The sequence below is a fragment of the Polypterus senegalus genome, chromosome 6, assembly GCF_016835505.1.
Source record: "Polypterus senegalus isolate Bchr_013 chromosome 6, ASM1683550v1, whole genome shotgun sequence".
In the NCBI taxonomy this organism is placed as follows: Eukaryota; Metazoa; Chordata; class Cladistia; order Polypteriformes; family Polypteridae; genus Polypterus; species Polypterus senegalus.
The window spans coordinates 136,453,634-136,473,984 of record NC_053159.1 but is presented as its reverse complement, the minus strand read 5'-3'; the positions used below and the strand labels follow the sequence as shown (position 1 = coordinate 136,473,984).

Genomic DNA, 20,351 nt, shown 5'->3' with positions numbered 1-20,351 from the left:
GAGCTGCACAGGAGCACCACAACAAAAAGTCCTGTCTCATTTTATCTTCACTCCGTACACCCCTGACTATAAATACACCACCAGGTCATGTCACTTGCAGAAATTCTCAGATAATTCTGCATTTATGGGGTATATTGATAAGGGAGATTAGAAAAATGATAGGGGTCAGGTACAGAAATTTGCTTTGTAGTGCAGCAGGACTTGTCTGTAACTTAATATCAATAAAACCAAGGAACTGGTTATTGAATTTTGCCGCACCAAAGAGTCTCTACACCCAGCCACTATTCATGGAGTGGATGCAGAGGCAAGTCCACTCATACAAGTACATGGAGGTCAACATAAATGACAGGCTGGATTGGTCTCATAACACAGAAGAACTATATAAAAAAAAAGGGCAGAGCAGACTTTTGTTCTTAGGAGACTGCATTCCTATAACGTGGTTAGTGACATCCTTCACATCTTCTACAACTCTGTGAAGGCCAGTGTGATTTTCTATGCAGTGATGTGCTAGTCCAGTAACATCATGTCAAAAGAGGCTCAATGAATCAATAATCAAGCAGTCTGGACCCCCTGTAGGTAGTACCCAAGGAAAGAATTAAAACAAACCATTATGCCATGCCATTATGCCGCAAATCCTCTCTCTGACACCCTGACATTGAATACTTTCAGCCAACAAATTATTCAGCAGAAGTGTGTCAAGAATCGCTACTAGGACTCCTTCATACTAGAAGCAATATGCTCGCACAATGCCTCACTGGGAGCGGGACTGCCAAGTCAGACGTTTTCTTTGTTTTTAGTCATTCTGGTGTGTGTTCAGACCATAGTGTGCAAGTGTATTTATATATTTAATTTTATGAACTGCTGTAAAATACTATATTTTCCTTTAGGGACAAATAAAACTTTATAGATACAACTTCATCTAATCAACAGGTAACATGTCATCACTCTCTGGTGCCATGACTAGAGAGTATAACTACCTTACCTGAAATTTCTCTGCACAAAAATCTCAGAATATTTGTTATGATTAATAATACATGAAAAATACATAAAAATGTACTTTGAAAAAATCAGTGTGTGTACTGGTCAGACATAGTAAACTTTATAGGCAATGATAAACACATAACTGATAAAAGCTGATGCAGTTTCTTAGGAAGTGGCACAACTACTCTTCTAGGGATAGACAGCATTGCATTTTCTCATCTTGACAAGAGAAATATGTATTGTATGATTACAAAAATCATTTCATAACATATAAAGATTTCAAGTAAATTCCTAAAACATGTCATATGATTACTGCCTAATATGAAAAATTCCTAATACAATTAACGGTATTATTTTTCTGCCAAATTTCAGTCCTTTCAGATTAAGATTGAAGAAAACATGAGGCTGAATGTCTCCACAATGCTTAGTGTGGCTGTCCTACAGCTCCACAAGACAAAAGTCAAGCCCTGGCCTGGTCACTATCTGTGTGAGGTTTGCACATCTGAGTCTGTGTAGGGCTTTCTACAGTTGTCTTCTCACAAAGACATGCAGATTACTTTAACTGACTACTTTAATCTGGCTTTGCATGAGTGAAGGGAAGTTTGTCAGTAAGTGTCCCATCAGTTGGAATGACATCGCTTCCAGGATTGGATTTTACCTTGGGCTCAATGCTCCTGGGATCCACTCCAATTATCAGATTAAGTGGGTGCAGCAACCTATGGCTTACCACAGAACCACAACACAACAATGCAAGTCCTGCTAATACTGAAAGGAATTTTAACTAAAAACAATTTTTTGATAAATCCACATTGCCCTTTAGAAAGCAAGTTTGGTATTTTCCAAGTCAATGTTTTTTTCTCCACAATCATTGCACACAGTACATTGTACCTCCCATGGCAAATTGTGTTCTTACGTGAAGCATTTCAAAAATACTGTGCCTTTTCCTGTGGTTTATAATAGATTCTATGGGGCAAAGGGCAAATGTGGGCCTTACAACTTCAGAATACATCTATGTTCAGACCTATAATGTTCTCGAGCAATGATCCACATCTTGAGATTGCATGTATATTGTAAAACTGCATTTCCATGTTACCAAATCAAATGCCAAACACCAAACTTATCCTTTAGAACCACAGAACCAAGAAACTAAATATTCTATAACTTTCATTTATCATCCTGTTCCAGGATAATTTGTGAGTAATGATATCCAACAGCTAGCAGTGAAATATTCCTGAATTAGATTTATGCAGTTATATATGTTCACCCATATCTTCTTATATAATACGCTACCATGGCTGTTCGTTTTGTCTGTCCAGGGTTTTAAATCACCTGTTGCTTGCAAACCATTTCACCTATTGACTTGAAATTTGGTACACATATACTACGTGATGTCTACTATCCACTTGCAGGGTGAGATTTTTATTACTCTTTTTATTTTTATTTTAGTTAATTGTAGAATCAACTCTCGGCAGCATGCAGCAGGGTGGCCATGCGGCGCATGCGTATGGGCGCTGTTCTCATTCATTTCCACCTTCGCTAATCATTCTTGAGGCAGATGGCAAGACTTAAGTGCCAGCTTAAGTGAAAAATTAAAAAAAACGTACTAAGTAATTGCAACACAAAAACGAACTTAATCAGTTTTAACGCAAAAAGATGCCAACAAAAGAAAAGAAGAAGCAGGCCTCTAGGGTGGAGAAAAGAAGAGCTGCTCAGGAAGCAGCAAGCACATCAACCTCTGAGCAAACGAATGCTAACTGTACAGAGAAAAGAGGATGAAAACTAGGAATGCTCACGTCAGTCGTTATCGTGCAGTATGCCTTTACTGGTAAATGTATAATCTGCTACACACATCTGACCTGTTACAAACATTCTGGGACATGGAGAGGTTTATTTGTATTCAAATAAATTAAAAAGCATCATCATTTGAAATATGTTTCTTTACATACTGTGTTTACTGAAACAAAATAAGGCAAGTGCATTTGCAAGCTGATAAGATTCAGCAATGTGAGCAATATAAAATGATATGATCAGAAATGGATCTTGACATAAAAAAGCTATAATAAGCAAACCCATTCTGTCAATTGGAAATACCAATGAGGGCAGCAGGTATGGCAATAATAAGTTACATAAAATACAGTAAGGAGGCTCCACGATTCCTGCTGATGAATTCAATGAAGCAAGTGCAATGTACAAAGAACACTAATATCAGCATACAGGCAAGCCAGTTCCTGGGTGAGTAATACTATAATGGAGGTTAACTATTATAAAGCATTGTGTTTAAAAGGACCTGAATGAGAACAGACTACAACACACTAGTAAGAGAAACATGTTTATTAATGAAGATAAAACAACTTATTCCATCCATCCATCCATTTTCTAACACAAGGTCACGAGGGTCTGCTGGGGCCAATCTCAGCCAACACAGGGCGCAAGGTAGGAACCAATCCCGGGCAGGGTGCCAACCCACCGCAGGACACACACATTCACACCCACACACTAAGCACACACCAGGGACAATTTAGAATCGCCAATCCACCTAACCTGCATGTCTTTGGACTGTGGGAGGAAACCGGAGTACCCGAAGGAAACCCATGCAGACATTGGGAGAACATGCAAACTCCACGCAGACATGGGGAGAACATGCAAACTCCACGCAGTGAGGACCCGGGAAGCGAACCCAGGTCTCCTAACTGTGAGGCAGCAGCACTACCACTGCGCCACCATGCCGCCCAAAACAACTTCTTGTAAATCTATATTAAAATGCAGGCCTATGTATTATTTTTAAAAATTTCATGGTGAATAAAATGTATTCCCTATCATGATATCAGCAACCCATATATTGGAGAAATCAGTCAAATATAAAACAGTTTTGGTTAATAATGTTATGTGCTAATACTGGAAGAAGTAAAAGAAAACAATGAAATTTACTCATTAAAAGTATACCTAGTTTATACAATACTAGCCATGTGTGCCCAACTACGTTGCGCGTGTTAAAGTTGTCTGTGAAGGGCTCCCTGTTTAAACGCGGCTGCCAGTCGTGAACTGGGCCCTTCGTCGCACAGCATTATGATTTTTATAAGGGAAACAAAATTACAAAAGAAAACCCTTGGACATTGCTTCGATAGGAACGGCCTACTCAGAATCACTGTCCGAATCGTAATTATGTGGTGGTGTAGGAGCATGTGTCCGTTCACAGTCCATCTCGTTTTCACCACGCTGTCGTTTCCTCTCACGATCTCTTCTCAACCTTTCTCCAATCTCGCAGGTTGCAATGGTTATAAAAGGGGGACACATAGGTATCCAGGCTCTTTAAAGCATAAATAGAGATCACTTCACTGACATGTGAGCAAGACACGGTACAACTGTGAGACGCGCAGTACTCGCCGGCTACAACGTAGCAATAATAATTTCCGGAACGTGCTGTTACGTTGTCATTCATTTTTCCTACTGTCTTTCTTTCACTCATATGTTACGTAGGCACGTACCTTTTATCTTCGGCAATCTCATTCTCTAACCAGGCCTCAGGAGCTAACCAGCGTAACACTGTCCACCACTCCTTTCGTTATTCCTGACACATTGTTGACATCCGTGAGTAACAACAACTAAACTGGAAGGTGGTCTACGCATTCATGGAATTCGCGGACAAACAAAGATCAAGATCTAAATGAAGATCTCTTTAGTTAATTTAAAGCACAATTTGTTTAGTTTGAATGCCTGCGTTTTGAGGTGTGACTGGAGTACTACAGTCTTCAGTAGTATAAGCCTGGAGGAGATTCTTAATGCAATTCCTATGTTTTAGCTGTCTCTCTACTGCCATCTAGTGCTTCTTCTTCTAATTCATTCGCAGACAAACAAAGATCAAGATCCAAATGAAGATTATATATAGAGAGAAATTTATAGCTAAAGACATTGTGACTAAAAATGCAATCAACCATTTCTTCCTAAAATTATGGAAGGGCATAACAGTATACAGTACTACTGTTTATACTTCTTTATTGAATGAAGTGTTTATAGACAGGACTCTCTTTTCTTATCAATGTCTACTGGATTAAATTAACAAAAAGCTCGCCTCACCTGCCAAGGAAATCATCTTTATCAGGGTCTTCATCAAATAATTCCACATCTAAATCCTGACCTGGAGCTTCATGAACTACAAACTAATACAGAAATATATGATTATTTCAGACAAAAAAAATCAGATAACTTTAGGGCAAGACACTGATTGTCAACTAACTCAGCAAATATGAGAAAATCTTGAAAAATGCGCCTAATGCCATTTTATTTCACTTACTTCATAAACTTCTTTCCAGCTGGGGTTCAGTTCTTCTTTGATTGTCCTGCTTCGGTACGTTTGTGTCCCAATTCTCAGTATTGCATATGGGTCTGATTTTCCTTTAACCATGCCCATCAAGTAGGTATCCTTCCGTACAAGATCCTTGGCTGCTTCTAAATGTACCCGAACCACACCCTAAAAAAAAACACAACAGAACATACCACTTTGCCAACATAAAAACTGTTGTGTTGTGTACCATTGTATTTATTTGTCCAAAATGCTATGAATATTTTCAAGTCAACCTCCATCTACTTGGCCTTGTGAGTGTAGCCATGGTCCCATACTATGCTGAACACAACAGCCCACCTATTCCTTCAAAGCCATATCCAAGTTAAGTGAGCCAAGAAACTGAATCCCTACAGTGCTTGGTATCATTCCAGGTGGCCATGGCCAAAAGGCATTGTCACCACACACCCAAGCTTTACTACAATCAATCCAGAAAATCGGCATCTCTCAGTAGACGTCCTCTGAACAAGATTAAGTACAATAATCCTGTATAGAAAAATCATTCGGCCACTTGTATTCATGATTGCCTTTATTTAGTGATTACCCAGAGTTTGTGCAAAATGTGAGAATGAAAATATACAATGAGTAGTAAATGGAAAGATTATCAGCTTTAGTACCACACTGTCATACATTTCCAAATACTGCTTACATTTATTTGATGGTTGGTCTCTTGACCAACATTACACTGACTTGTGAATAAGACCTTAAAGTCCTTGAGTCTTTATATAACCAGACTGTCTTTACATGTGGTGATCACAGCCAGAGATTTGTAGGTCATCCCAGCTACATTAGATTTACCAGTATACCAGTTCAATGCATATCACAGTCTTGATAGCCTCATCATTATATAGAAACACAAGAGATGTAACCCTCAGTTCCCAAAACTTGATAATCTGTAAACCTCTACTGTGTCTTGCATATAACAACAAGAGCAAAGAGTGGCTCCACTGTTCTACTGCATTGCTCCTCATACCTCTGAGGAGTAATTATCTGACTATGTCTCAATAACAGAACTCTGATAGAGGCTTTACCAAATACTCTGAGATGTGATATTGCTCAATAACTGAAATACACCTCTGGTCCCCTTTATAAATATCAAACAAATAAATGTTTTGATCAGAATGGTTTATTCTGGGATTCTCACAAAATAAAAACCTTGTTACTCCAGTTAAGGGTTACAGAAACCAGTCCAGAACTGAACACCAGTCTATCTTAGGGCCAATCAACACACACACCTATGTGGAACTCATTTAGAATCACCAAGTGTCTCGGAGATGTAAAAGGAAAATCTGAATTTCTCGGGAAAAGTACACAGACATGGAAGAACATACAAACTGTACAGAGACAGTAACTGTGCAAGGGATTCAAATCCAGGATGCTGGTTGTGAAGAAACCACTGTGGCATCCCATTTTTTTAAATATGCAAATACCTAGCATGACTGATAGGACTATAGTGATAAGAGTTCAATAAATGTGAATTCAGACTAAGTCTGGACTAAATACTTACATGAGGGAGTGGAAATTTCAACTGTGCCACTTGTATTTTGTCAATCAAAGGAATGCAGAGCCGTTTAGGTAACACCAAATAGGAGGAAACAAGTTCCAAAATCTTAGCGTCTGACATGTCACTAAAAAGAGTGTGAAATAGTAAACATTTTAGGCCCAAGTGCATCAATTTTTAAAGTTTGTAAATATGATATTCCATATGAATCTAAGCCTCTAGCAAAACTTTGTCAGTAAATTATATTTTAATGTTAAGGTAGTAAAAATAATAAATATTTCACAAACGGATATACCTGAATCCTGGGACATCCAACAAGTTTGTAAGTCCAGTCCAGTTAATTTCGAGAAGCTAAAATCAAAAGGCAGACCATTACAATCTTTTAACGGTTTTCAGATTAAACATTATTGTGTTAACTTACATATGCTACTTGCATAATACTAATAATCATCAACTAAAAAAATAAATAGAATTTACTAAGCACTGTATATGATCTGGTACATAAATATAACTTCTATACATTTTTGAAAAATATAATGTTATTAAACACAAAACCATTTTTACAAGTAATAAAAATAAATGGTTAAGCATTCTAAATAATTAAAAAAATGTAAAAACCTAACATGCACATGACTTCCCCTACATGAACCTGTGACTATGTGGAATGAAACTGGAGAACTGTATGAGTGACTTGTTTCAATGTTATCGTCTGACCAGAGACTCCAAAACAACTCAAATCAACTTATGGGGTATCCGAATGGTATAAATTTGTCAAAATTTTGACCCTGTCACAATGCTTTGCCTATATACAGTAAATATACAGTAGCTAGAGTCTGTGTATGGGAAATAAAAAATGTGGAAAATATGCAGTATGTCATTTTTACTCTTACTTTTATGGTATGTTACCCTTTTTTTCTCCATTTTTCCACACTAAAATTAGAAACAAAGGTTTATTTTTAACGCTAGAAAGGAATCTGAGAGAAACGTCCTTGTACAAGGTAGCTTGGTAACATGATGCTTTACATGTAGAAACTGAAAAAAAAATCTCTTCCAGTTTTTCCTTGCTATAAAAAATATCATCCAAATGAATTGAAGATACACTTACCGGTCTTCGAATAAAAAAAATTGTTATCCCACCCACAAAGGGCACTTGGCCTACTAGAGGTTCCAGAATGACACGCAAAGTTCCATGAAGCTAAAAGAAAGAATAACACCTTTTTTTAAAAGTCATGTTTGTTTGATTTTTTTATTAATTCATTTAAGCATGAATAATCTCAAATAAAAGCTTTTAATACACAAGGGTTTAACATTCTAAGGATACCATACTAAAGCTGGCAGGGTTAGAGGAGGTTGGTGTGCCCCCGAAGATGCACAAAATGCGCGGGTACACTTTCTGCGTGTTTAAGTCTATTCTTACCTCCCCGACACAGCACCTATTCCTAAAAAAGCTTTAAAAATACTTAAAAATACCTTAAAGAATAATCTAACAGTATACCATTGAATGCAGGGCACCCCAGGATCGGGTGCTCATTCTATTGCTCTTTATGCACACATAACTTTGTTGCCAAGCACAACACAAAACTTATCATCAAGTTAGCTGGCAACAAAAGAGTAGTAGGTTTGAGTACTAACAATTACAAGACAAAACTACAGCAGGAAGTAACACATTTTAATGAATGGTGCAATAACAACAATCTGTTCCTCAATGTCAGCAGAACAACAGAGTAGATTGTAAACTTTGGAGAGGGTCAAGCTGTAGAATGTGCAACTTTAAGCCCTTAGAGGCCCACTTCTGTGATGACCTCTCATATTCAATCAGCATCATCAATCTTGTTTAGAAGTCTCAACAGCACTATAATTCTCAGAGAACAGTTAGTTGGTTTCCTCGGATTCCTGATAATTTCTAAAGATGTACACTGGGGGGCATGCTGACTAGCAGCACAATAGTCTGTTATGGTAACTGAACTGTGAGAGACTGATAGGGCCTTCAGCAAGTGGTTACAGTAGCCAGGTTCCTCACTGGAGAGAAGCTTCTATCCGCAAGTACAATTACAATGAAAGATGCCTAAAGTAAGTACTTTCCATCATCTGAGACCCCATACATCCCAGCAACAAACTGCCCTAGCAAGTGATCTTGTGAACAAGACCCCATTAATTTAAGTACCTGCACTACTAGTTGGATTGCACTTCCAAATTAATGTTACTGACTATTCTGCAGGTCCTTTACTTGTATAGTACATTACATGTTTTAAGTTTACCTTACATGCATTGTACATGCCATACACGGAAGATTTCTTTTTTTGTAATTGGATACTGTTTACTGCCATTACTTTTTAAAGCAATCGGTGTAATGATTCCTAGGTTCTGTTCAGGGTGATTAATTTTGTTCCTTTTTGCTATGTGTTCATCATTGCTGGCTATGATTTTTTTATGGTTATGTTTATTTTTGCACTGCCATTTTCTTTTTTTTACAGCTGCTTCAATGTTGGCAACTGGGGCCATGTTGTTTTCGCCAACGCACTCCTGTTGCTCCCAAGTAACACTGTGAAGTGGTGTGCCATGATTTTTTCACCTGGAGGGTATTTGAGATGGTGGGGCTCTACTCGTTCTTTTTAAGATTTTGGATTGTAACAAAAATTCTTGTAATAGCTGATAGCTTCTTTGTCATCCAGGTAGAAAGAACCTTGCTTGTTATTTCTGACTTTGATTCTTGGTTAACATTTTGGGCTTTGTTACATTAGATTTCTGCCAGTTTATTGACATTGCTTTTCCATGTTCATCTTCTGGTCCTATCCTCAAATTGCATTGCCTTCAAATCCCAGCAGTACAGTTATATTAAAACTAGTGGGTTCACCCCCTGCTCGCTTCGCTCACCAACCCCCCTAGCCTGTGTTATGCGCCAGCCACGTCACGTCTCTGTCGCTCGTATTGTGAAGGCTGAATGCACCCCAAGGAGACGTGGTTGCTCCTCCAAAACCCCCTCTTAAACAGTGATACAATGGGAAACAAATACAGTTTTTTTTACCTCCTCTTTGCTCGATCAGCTGCTGCTGCCGCTACATAAAATCATAGCACTTTTAGGCTTAAGATTTTATATATTATACTGGGGGCTTTGCCCCATGCTCACTTCACTTGTCCACCCCCTTCCCCAAAAGGGGTGTGCTACGCTCCAGCCACTTCACGTCTCTGCCGCTCGCGTTGTGAAGGGTGGGGGCTGAATGCATGCTAAGGAGATGCAGACGGATCAGCTGCTGGCTTTCTGCTCTTGCTGCCGAGGTGCGTGTTCTGTTTGTAATGCTGCACGACGATCATTTAAAAGCCTGCACAGCAGCTATCCTTTTGTCTCACAGGAAATCAAAGTGCCTCTTGTGGGATGTCAAAGTGTCTTCCAAGATTTTTTATTATAATTAATATATATCTTATGCCTTATGGTGAATTTACTTTTCTGCTATGATAGAAAAGTGTAATATAAATATTCAAAGTACAAAACCTATACCACTCAGCAGGGTCTATGCTGCAAGCCATTTTCAGATGTAATGTATTAGGATAAAAAAAAAGGGTCCTTTTTACAGATCATAAACAACACTCGTAATATTGAATTTGTGTGATGTGTCAATATAGCAATATAGGATTATTTAGATAAGATGTAGCTTTTAAGTGAATAAATTGTGCAAACAGGACTGTACAGCTTATGAGGAAAGGCTAGCATTATGCTGAATTGTTTGCATTCAAAACAGGAGTTTAACAGGCAAGTGCCTTTTTGGACAGAAGGTTTGGTCACCAAGAGAGATCAGAGGATAAGTGCTTTTCAAGAGGAACTGGATATTAGGATGTATGCAGATAGGCAGACAAAGATAGTGATAAATGATATATAAGCAAATACTAATATATTGCTGTAGCTGTTAAGATTGTATAAGCTTTAAGCTCAGATAAATTAACCAGTTTGTGTGTGTTTGTAACAAGACATGACATAAGTGCTTGAGACCTTTTAAGTCAAGAGTAATTGGCTAAAAGAAGCTTCACTAACAAGTAATAAGACCACTGGAAATTATCAGTTGTTTGATGTCAGCTAATGTAAATACAGTATTGGTAATTCTTGAGTGATTACGCCACCAAGTCACTATATAAAAGGAGAGGATTTGGTAGCACCTTTTTGACATCATTGTAAGGCTAGCCTTTTGCAATAGTGCCCCAACATTCATAATTATCTCAACTAACCTAAAGCTGATGTCCCTTTACACAAATTTATGTTATGGGGTATGTCACATTTGTTCAGCAACAGACGATCTACCCATTAAATTCTATTTTTTCAATTCTGTTATTCTTTTGATGAGATTAAAACATGCAAGTTCCTTATTCCATGTTGCTACATCTATGCATTGTACTTTTGGATGACAATTCATTGGTTGTCATTTCTTCTGCGTACAATCCCACCCTTCCAACTAATGAGAAAATCTAAGCTGTTTGTTTTTTATCTTGGCCAGTCACTGACTAGTTAATCTCAGTTGCTGGGTATGTCACATTAAAAGATTGGTTTCACAGGTATGCACTACCAACTGCTTCTGACTGGTTAAGATTATGTAAACGAAGGTTACAACTGAAAACTGCTGGAAAAGTCATCTAATGAGACATAGTCTGAAAAGAAAACTGATGGTGCGGTGGATTGCACTTTAAAATAATACCTCAACTCCATTAAAAAAATAAACGCTGCACCCCCAAAGCTTTAAGCATTATCAAGGGTCTCAGTTGGCAGTGTTTCAAAATTCCTTTTGTCTGGTATTAGATTATAAAAGCAAAGGTTTTCACACTAAAGACAGTAATTATTTTAATTTAAAAAATACTGCCATAGACAACAAATTAACTCAAGTAGCACCAATCTCAGTTGTGTGTCCCCACTTGGAGCTCCTGTAAGAACTCATGCAGTGGATTCAGCATGCGGAGTACGTCTGTATTAGCCAGTTGAGCTAACGGAAGACTCCCTTCCTTCTTTCTAGTGTTCTGACTGTGATATATAACCTGTATACTGATATATACTGTTATAGTTGGAAGATAAACTGGTCATAACAGAAAAGGAACTTTCTTTATTTTAGCTTCACTACACATGCATTTGTAACATTTGCATTTTCTGCTTAGTTAGCTATGTAATTATTGCATTTTATCTTCTTCCTGTACTTCTCCCATGCAGCAGTGAATTGCTGTCTTAGCAAGCCATTTATATCACACCTAGACTTACAGTAGTGCCAAACAACTTATAAAGCATCTTGCAAAAATAACACTGACATCTGCTCCACATTCAATAGCATGCCCACCTCACTGGCTCTTCTAAAGTAAGAGCACATCTGTGCAATAAAAATATGTAAAAATGTTTCAGATACCCAGAACACCAAGATTTAGCTATAGTCCACAACAACTATTTTCAAGTTCAGTCCTGGGGACCACCACAACTACAGGTTTTTATTCCAAACAACTTCTGTTTTCATTTGTATTCCAATCCGAAATAAGCACACAGCTCATAATTTCAGGAATGTACAGTAGTTTGTGTGTGTGTTACATGGGGATTCATTCGTTGTCTTTACTTTTTGTTAAAGTTTTTGCTGACACGGTTTCTGTTCTAGTTATTTAAACCATTGCTTATTAATGGACACACAGAGGGATGTAGACTCACCTTTAGCATTCAACCTTTGTCTGCTGCCCTAGTTATTATCAGTATTCGCATAAAATTAGGGAAACAAACTCCACAAAACTAAATAAAAAGCAAGAAAACTAGAAACAAAAGTTTACAATTATATAGAACTATTTTAAAATGCATATCTTTTCTAAACTTTATCAACCTTACTCTGTTGTCCCTTTCTAAATGCTGAATACAAGAAGAAACCTAAGTCAGATGATAAAACAATGCAGGTTTGAGAATATTTATATCTTATCATTTACAGGAAAGAATGACTCATTGATTCTGAAACTGTTTGGAATAAAAGCCCTGCAGCCACAGGGGACACCCAAGCCTATTTAAAAGCAACACTTCTTAACCTTGGGAAGATGAGTGGGGAGTTATGTGGTTTACAAGTGAAACTCAACTCCCACTTACCCCTCATAATAAACAGATAATTATAAGACCAGTGGAAAGAGACCTTGGCCTGGTGTTGCTACTGTGCCATGAAGTTACCAACCTAATCACCTAATTTTTGAAAGACGAAAAGTCACAAGTGCAAGTGTCAAGGAAACCAAACAGATTCAAATGTCTACTATTGATCTATCTGTGGCACTGTAGTTCCTTCAAATGGGGTAACGTTGATTTTATCCCTGCTATGCAATAGTTAAATATACAAAGACCACTAAGTGGTTCACAGTCAGAGTTCTATATTTCTGCAGGTTGAAAGCTTACAGTACAGACCTCCACATCAGTCAGCGTTAGAGGGCTGGGGATTAATTAAGTTTTTTTTTCTTAAACCTTTGGCTACTTATATGATATATGTCAATATACACTATATATGGCTAAATAATGGATAACCGAGTTCTAATGTAACATGACTGGTGAAAAAATTAGCCATTACCTCAGCCTATCTAAAGCAGTTACAATTTGTGAGCATGTGCTCATGTCCCCTACTACAGCAGCAGAAATAACTCCCACATTTTGAAAAATCACTGTGGGGTTCCCAAAGCAGGTAGAGGTCTGCGGTCCATTCCGTTGGGTACGGTACATAATAAAGTTGTCAGTCGTCATCATGCTGTGGTCGGGTGAGCATTGAGGCTTTGTAGTGGAGGCTTTTTTCAAAAATGGCGAATCTGTGTCATCTATAGGCGTCATTTGGGCCTTACTTTTTTGAAGACGGTGGAGTCACAGTTACTGTGAATTCCAATCGATACTGTGACATGTTGGAGAATTTTCTGCACCCGAAAATTGATGATTATGGGGAAGAACACAACCTAGAGGACTTCTGGTTCCAACAGGATGGAGCTACGGCCCATACAGCACGTAATTTTGCAGATGTTCCCAGGTCGAGTGGTCTCCTTACGCGAGGCAGTTCCATGGCCACCGTGCTCGCCTGATTTAAGTCCCTGTGACTTTTTTCTGTGGGGGTAAATCAAGGCCGAGGTTTTCAAACAAAGTGCTCGGTCCTCGGACCAACTAAAGGAGGCCATTCAAGAAGAAATTGAAGGAATTTCACCCGACATGCTAGTGAGAGTGATGGAAAACTTCCAAGAATAGCTCCAAATGTGTATCAGCCATCAAGGCCACCATTTGGATGATATAATGTTTAAAACTTATAGTAAAAAACTTTTTTATATCTACATTTGGGAAATAAAAAGTTTTTGGTGATACCTCGTACCATTTTTTTTCAATCCCCCTTTGAAATGTGGGGTTATTTCTGCCGCACCCTGCAGCATTTCTCCTACTGCAAAGATAGGTTTGTGGTATAACCTTTTTACTGCAAGAAGTTGGTGAAATTTTTAATTTTTTAAAAATAAAATTAAAAAATAATTGATGCAAAGAAACTAGTGATAAATTCATTAAAACTAGAAAGACATGCCCAAAAGATGTCTTTTCATGTTAATCTTTTTTAATCATTGTAATAATCTGATTGTGACATGTCTGATGAACGGTTGTTAGCACTGTTGCTTTAAAACTCCAGAGTTTTGGTCCAAGTCGCCATCACATTTCATGCTCTCCTCACGTCTGTTTAGAGTTACGTATGTGCTGCACACTCTGCCTTTCCTCTCACATCCCAAAGCCATGCATGTTAAATTAATTGCCAATTTTCAAATGTATCTTTATGAATGAGCATCGGAGTAGGTGCCCTGCAATGAAATGGTATTCTGTGCTGGATAAAGCCTTTTAAAATATACATTCATTTGGTCTTAAGAAATGTCTCACAGAAGAACTAATATTTAAAATAACCATTTGCTGATGGATGATTCTCATTTCATAACACCAACCAGACACAGATATACAACTTAAAGTAAAGATATCTAGGTTACAATTCCACCGCAAGAGATGCTACTGGCATTGCTGTCACTGTTGGTAACACTGTGATTAGCCAAGACTAAGAGAAGAAGTAAAAGTAGAATGGGCACATAGCCTTCTTTACTAGATGATTGTAAGCATTGTAAATATCAAATGTAGATGAATATGTTCTAAAACATCATTTTATTTTTCAGTACATAGAGAGACTGAGGTGTAGTACAATGTAATATAATCCTAAATGTACTGTCATTTTTGTGCTTTGAAAAACTGGCAGCCTGAATGCTTCCACAAATAATGTGTAAACATCAAAAACAGAAAATGGGTACATATTTTTATTTTATGGCATCACAATCTCTCAGAATTTTTGGGTTTTAAAAATTGAATTATCATTTGCAGAGAAAAGGAGTGATGTGGAGGTTCGAGTGAAGAAACTGGGAGCTACAGTGGCTCTGTGATCTGTGCTACTGTCTCATAGTTCCAGGAGCCTGTGCAGTATGTGTATTTGCCATGCATCTGTGTGCGTTTTTTCTGAAGGTTCTCTGGTGTTCCTTCTACACCCCAAAGACATGCATCTTCAGTTAAATGGAAACCAAGTTGAGTGTATGCGTGACTGTGCCCCATCCAGTGTTTGTACTTCCCTTGTACCTGCTGTTCCATAAAAGATAAATGGATCTGATTGCACAAAAAATCTAGACTTCTCAAGAAGCCATTTAATTTATGCCTGAATTTCTAAATGAGTGATCTGTGCTTACATTTAGTGCTTTCACTTATTTATTTTTTTTTATAATCTAAATTTAAATGTTTCGAAGTTAAATACTCACTAACATCTCTACATCAAGCTTTATAACGCACTGGTGAGGCCTCATCTTGAGTACTGTGTGCAGTTTTAGTCACCAGGCTACAAAAAGGGCATGGCAGTGCTAGAAAAGGTCGAGAGAAGAGCGACTAGGCTGATTCCAGGGCTACAGGGCTTGAATTATGAGGAAAAATTAAAAGAGCCAAACCTTTAAAAGTTTAAGCAAAAGAAGATTAAGAGGTGACATACTGTAATTGAAGTGTTTAAATTATGAAGGGAATTAGTACAGTGGATCGAGACTGTTATTTTAAAATGAGTTCATCAAGAACACGTGGACACAGCTGGAAACTTGTTAAGGGTAAATTTTGCACAAACATTACGGAGTTTTTCTTTACATAAAGAACAATAGACACTTGGAATAAGCTACCAAGGAGTGTGGTAGACAGTAAGACGTTAGGAACTTTCAAAACTCGACTTGATGTTTTCTTGGAAGAAATAAGTGGATTGGACTGGCGAGCTTTGTTGGGCTGAATGGCCTGGTCTCGTCTAGAGTGTTCTAATGTTCTGATTCATACTAGGGTGTTGTACTGTGTTAGCCATTATGGATGCAGTGAGAAGTTAAGCAAAATGACACAATTTATTGGCTAACTAAAAAGATTACAGTATGCAATCTTTCGAGGCAACTCAGGCCCCTTCTTTAGGCAAAATGCTTAACTTCTCACTACAATTCATACTAAACACTGGTTCTAATTTGTAATAAAAAGAATACAAAGCATATTGATGTTATAAATTTAAAACTATGCAATAGGTTTTCTTGAAAATCACATGGATCTAGGAAAAAGGAGCCCCTCCAACAGCAATTGAAACAGTAAAACCAGAAACTGAATATACAGTGGAACCTCGGTTCACGAACGTCTCGGAACACGTACAAATCGGGTTACGACCAAAAAGTTCGCCAAACTTTTGCATCTGTTCACAACCACACACTCGGAATATGAACAAGCCAGTTTCCCTTTCGGTTTGTACCGGCAGATGATTTCCACACATGTTCAGCCTCTCCCTGTGCATTCCCTGTGAAGCGAGAGAGAGCGAGACACACACACACACACACGAGAGAGAGAGAGAGTGAGACACACACACGCAGGCACACACACAGGCACACGCGAGAGAGAGAGCGCTGGACGCATAAGGTAGAGAAGGCAGTTAAAGAAAGCACTGGGCTTGTTTTTGTTTTCAGTTCTGTTTACAGCGATCAGTTCGTAGAGTGCATTGTTGCAATGTTACTTTTCTTGGTGGTTTATTATATTACAGGTTTTTCAAATGTTCATTTTTTTCCCTGTCCTTAAAAAGTGTTTTTAGCGAGCAGTTCATAGCGCTATAGCGTGAACTCTTGCAGTGTTATTCAATGTTTTAACATTTATTTTACTATTACACTGTGCATTCTGTGGTGTAATTAACTATATTTGTGCTTAAAAATATTTAAAAAAATATATTTACATACAGTTCGTACGGTCTGGAATGGATTAATTGTATTTACATGCAATCCTATGGGGGAAATTACTTCGGTTCACGACCAAATCGGGTTACGACCAGAGTTTTGGAATGAATTATGGTCGTGAACCGAGGTTCCACTGTACGTCTGAATTTCTATAAAACTCTGTAACAAAGTACAAGTTAACCAAGTTGATTTTTAATTTTTGTATTTACATGCCTGATAAATACATTATTTGTCTGGCCAATTAGCTTCATTATTTGCCTATTGCTGAACTTAATATATCTTACAGTTACAGTAATAATATAATAATTCCAGGAAATGCTTTCCAGGTTTAAGGTTTAAATCAGCCTCAGCAATGTTTGGTAGATTATTAGTCTCAAAGCATATCGTAGTAATTAGAGAGCATAAAGCAGTTTCTAATTAAGAAAAAGACAAATCAATTCTGGCTAATCCATAATCCCTCACAAAATCAAAAAACTGTTCTGTGTATGCTTCTGAAACATAATTCAGGCACATTTTATGCTTACAATTTCTTTAAGATGGTATTCGACATTTATACTTGTAAAAGATTGCTAAATCATGATTAACAAACACAGCCTTGATCTGATTTTCCTCTTCTTACCACTGGGAGTATAATAGCTGTGGAAGCCCTTCCCAAAGGTACCTGCGCTCAATGATGTAATGCCATTATTGGAGGTGTCACAGGAAAATGTGATACTGTCTAACTTTCTAAGGGGCTTGAAAGTCATTTTGAAACATTCTGTATTTAAGGCACATACGAAAAAATGCAGCACTCACAAAAACATCCATTTACAAAGCATACCATACCTGAACTCCTTTTACCCCGGCTTTACACAGCTTTTTCACTTCAACATTGATTTCACAATCTCCAATATAACTAAAAAACAGAAAGAATGCTCCATTTTAGTTCGAACACACCAAGGAATGAGTATTTTGTATGAATACTCCTTTGAAATACAACACTGAACTGCATATGGCAAATTGAATGTACTGTAAGTCTAATGGGATTGTTGAAGAATCAAACAGGAAAAGTAAAAAGACCTGCAAGCCCACGATACACATAGACAGTCTGAAAAATACAAACTAGAGTGTTACATACCACAAAATAAATGCTACTGCATATATATTTAACGTAACACTGAACCATTGCAGAAAAAGTTTTAAAAAGTTCTTCTAGCATTTCTGCAGGTCTGTACATTTGATAATATAAAACAATAATCACATTCTGTTAATAAAAATCAAACAATGTTTAAACATAATGTGATACATTTAGACAAAATCGAGCCTAAGTGATGGAAGGTTACATTGATGAATAAAACAGTGTTCCCGATTCCTGAACTTTAGTGTACACATTACGACGATTGTAAAGTTGCACTGGAGGATTCCTGGTGGGCAAATTGGACACACCAAGAACAGGAGTTCTCTTGAAGGAGATTCCAGCTGAACATAAAGTGTAGGATTTGACAGCTTGCCACACAATCAGTACTGCAAGGAGTACATACCACATAAGCGGTCAATCTGCCATGACCTAGTACATTAAAAGAAAGTACCTGCCCAATATAAATCATCACTAACTCACTTTTCTTCTCAAGACGTCTGTGAAAACAATTCAAAATCTGTACAGAATAAGTGGGTTACAAAATGGATGGATGTTTCAATATTGCTACATCTGCATTTTAATAACCAGGGCCTGGTTAGCAGTATCAATGGAAAAAAATACACACTTGATGAATTTGTGTCATGTCATTTGTAACTAGTTCTGCTTCTTCATAGTCACTACAAACTCTTAAACACCTTGTCCTTAATTGTTTCTTTGAATACACACATATGTGAACTTTGAAAAGTCCCGTAGCTCCTGCATATTCAGACAAATATTTCAACTGCATAGGCACCTGTATAGCTTATTAATTTTAGCACTGTAATAGTAAGCAGGATAGCTATTTAATAAGCATGACAGGAAACATATCATCAGTTTGTTCTTAGCCAGGTATCCATTATTAAAGAAAAGGAATCATCAAAGTCGAAACAGGCAGCCATAGCAATACCATTGTCTCTGAACCTTCCACAGAAACTCAATGGAAGTGTAGTCTTTGCTTGACCACAATGGAAAGAAAGCTGGTCTGGAGATGGTTCCTGGATGGCTTCTATGGCACCAGAATTGCTTCAGGATGTGGCACTTCGCTTTATTCAGATGGACTCAGAGTTGGGGGAGGAGCAGAGGCAAAAGCTCACCTTGTGAGGAGGAAGAGGAGGCCAAAGGAGAAAGAGGTGGGAAGAAGCACACTATATAGACTGTGTTTATGCCTATCCAAAAAGGATATGGTCTTTGTTATTTTGTCTTCTATATTGTTCAGTTGCTCCTTCCATTTTTACCATTCCTTGTATTCATATTTTTGGATAATATACTATCCTTCCGGGGCGGCACGGTGGCGCAGTCGGTAGAGCTGCTGCTTTGTAATAAAAAGACCTGGGTTTGCTTTCTGGGTCCTCCCTGCGTGGAGTTTACATGTTCTCCCCGTGTCTGCGTGGGTTTCCTCCGGGTGCTACGGTTTCCTTCCACAGTCCAAAGACATGCAGGTTAGGTGCATTGGTGATCCTAAATTGTGCTTGGTGTGTGTGTGTGTGCTCCCTGCCCGGGGTTTGTTCCTGCCTTACGCCCTATGCTGGCTGGGATTGGCTCCAGCAGACCCCCCGTGACCCTGTGTTAGGATATAGCAGGTTGGAAAATGACTGACTGACTAAAATTATCCTTCCAACCTTGTATAGATCTATAACATTGTCTTTCTGGATATAGGGGTTTGCTCTAGTGTCCCCCCATTCTGTCAAATATGCAGAGATAACAAATGTTGACCTAAAGTATTGTAATATATGCATGCGACCTGTAAAACAAGTCTGACTAATACACACTTCTATTCTTTTTATAGTTTTACTGTATTGTCTGTTCAATACTTGGTAGAAGCCAGAAAGACAGAGAGTAAAACTTAAGACATTTTAATAGAAGACAAATGATATCCTTACAGATAACCTGGGTAGGAGGTTAGCTACACTCAGAATGACACGGAGTGAGACTTGGGACTGGGAGACAATGATATCCTTAAGGCCATTTCCTAGTTCCACCTCAGCAGTCAAATTTACTTGCTTTACAAAATGATATGCAGGACATTACATGTCTGCACGCCTTCGTGACAGACTGGTTCTTCAGGTTTACTAAGGAATATGACCACTTTAATCTCCATGTTTTTACCTTCCAGTTTG

The 20,351-nt window shown here is 38.0% G+C and overlaps 1 protein-coding gene across 1 annotated transcript in view; it reads right to left on the bottom strand.

Annotated features, from left to right (window-relative positions):
- esyt3 (extended synaptotagmin-like protein 3) overlaps positions 1-20,351 on the bottom strand; it is a 142,247-nt gene that overhangs the window by 51,348 nt on the left and 70,548 nt on the right. The window contains exons 5-10 of the mRNA XM_039757289.1: positions 17,904-17,973; positions 7,927-8,016; positions 7,117-7,172; positions 6,828-6,948; positions 5,273-5,449; positions 5,056-5,138 (exon numbers count right to left, since the gene is read on the bottom strand). Coding sequence (XP_039613223.1) covers positions 5,056-5,138; positions 5,273-5,449; positions 6,828-6,948; positions 7,117-7,172; positions 7,927-8,016; positions 17,904-17,973 — 597 coding nt within the window. The remainder of the gene's footprint in view (positions 1-5,055; positions 5,139-5,272; positions 5,450-6,827; positions 6,949-7,116; positions 7,173-7,926; positions 8,017-17,903; positions 17,974-20,351) is intronic.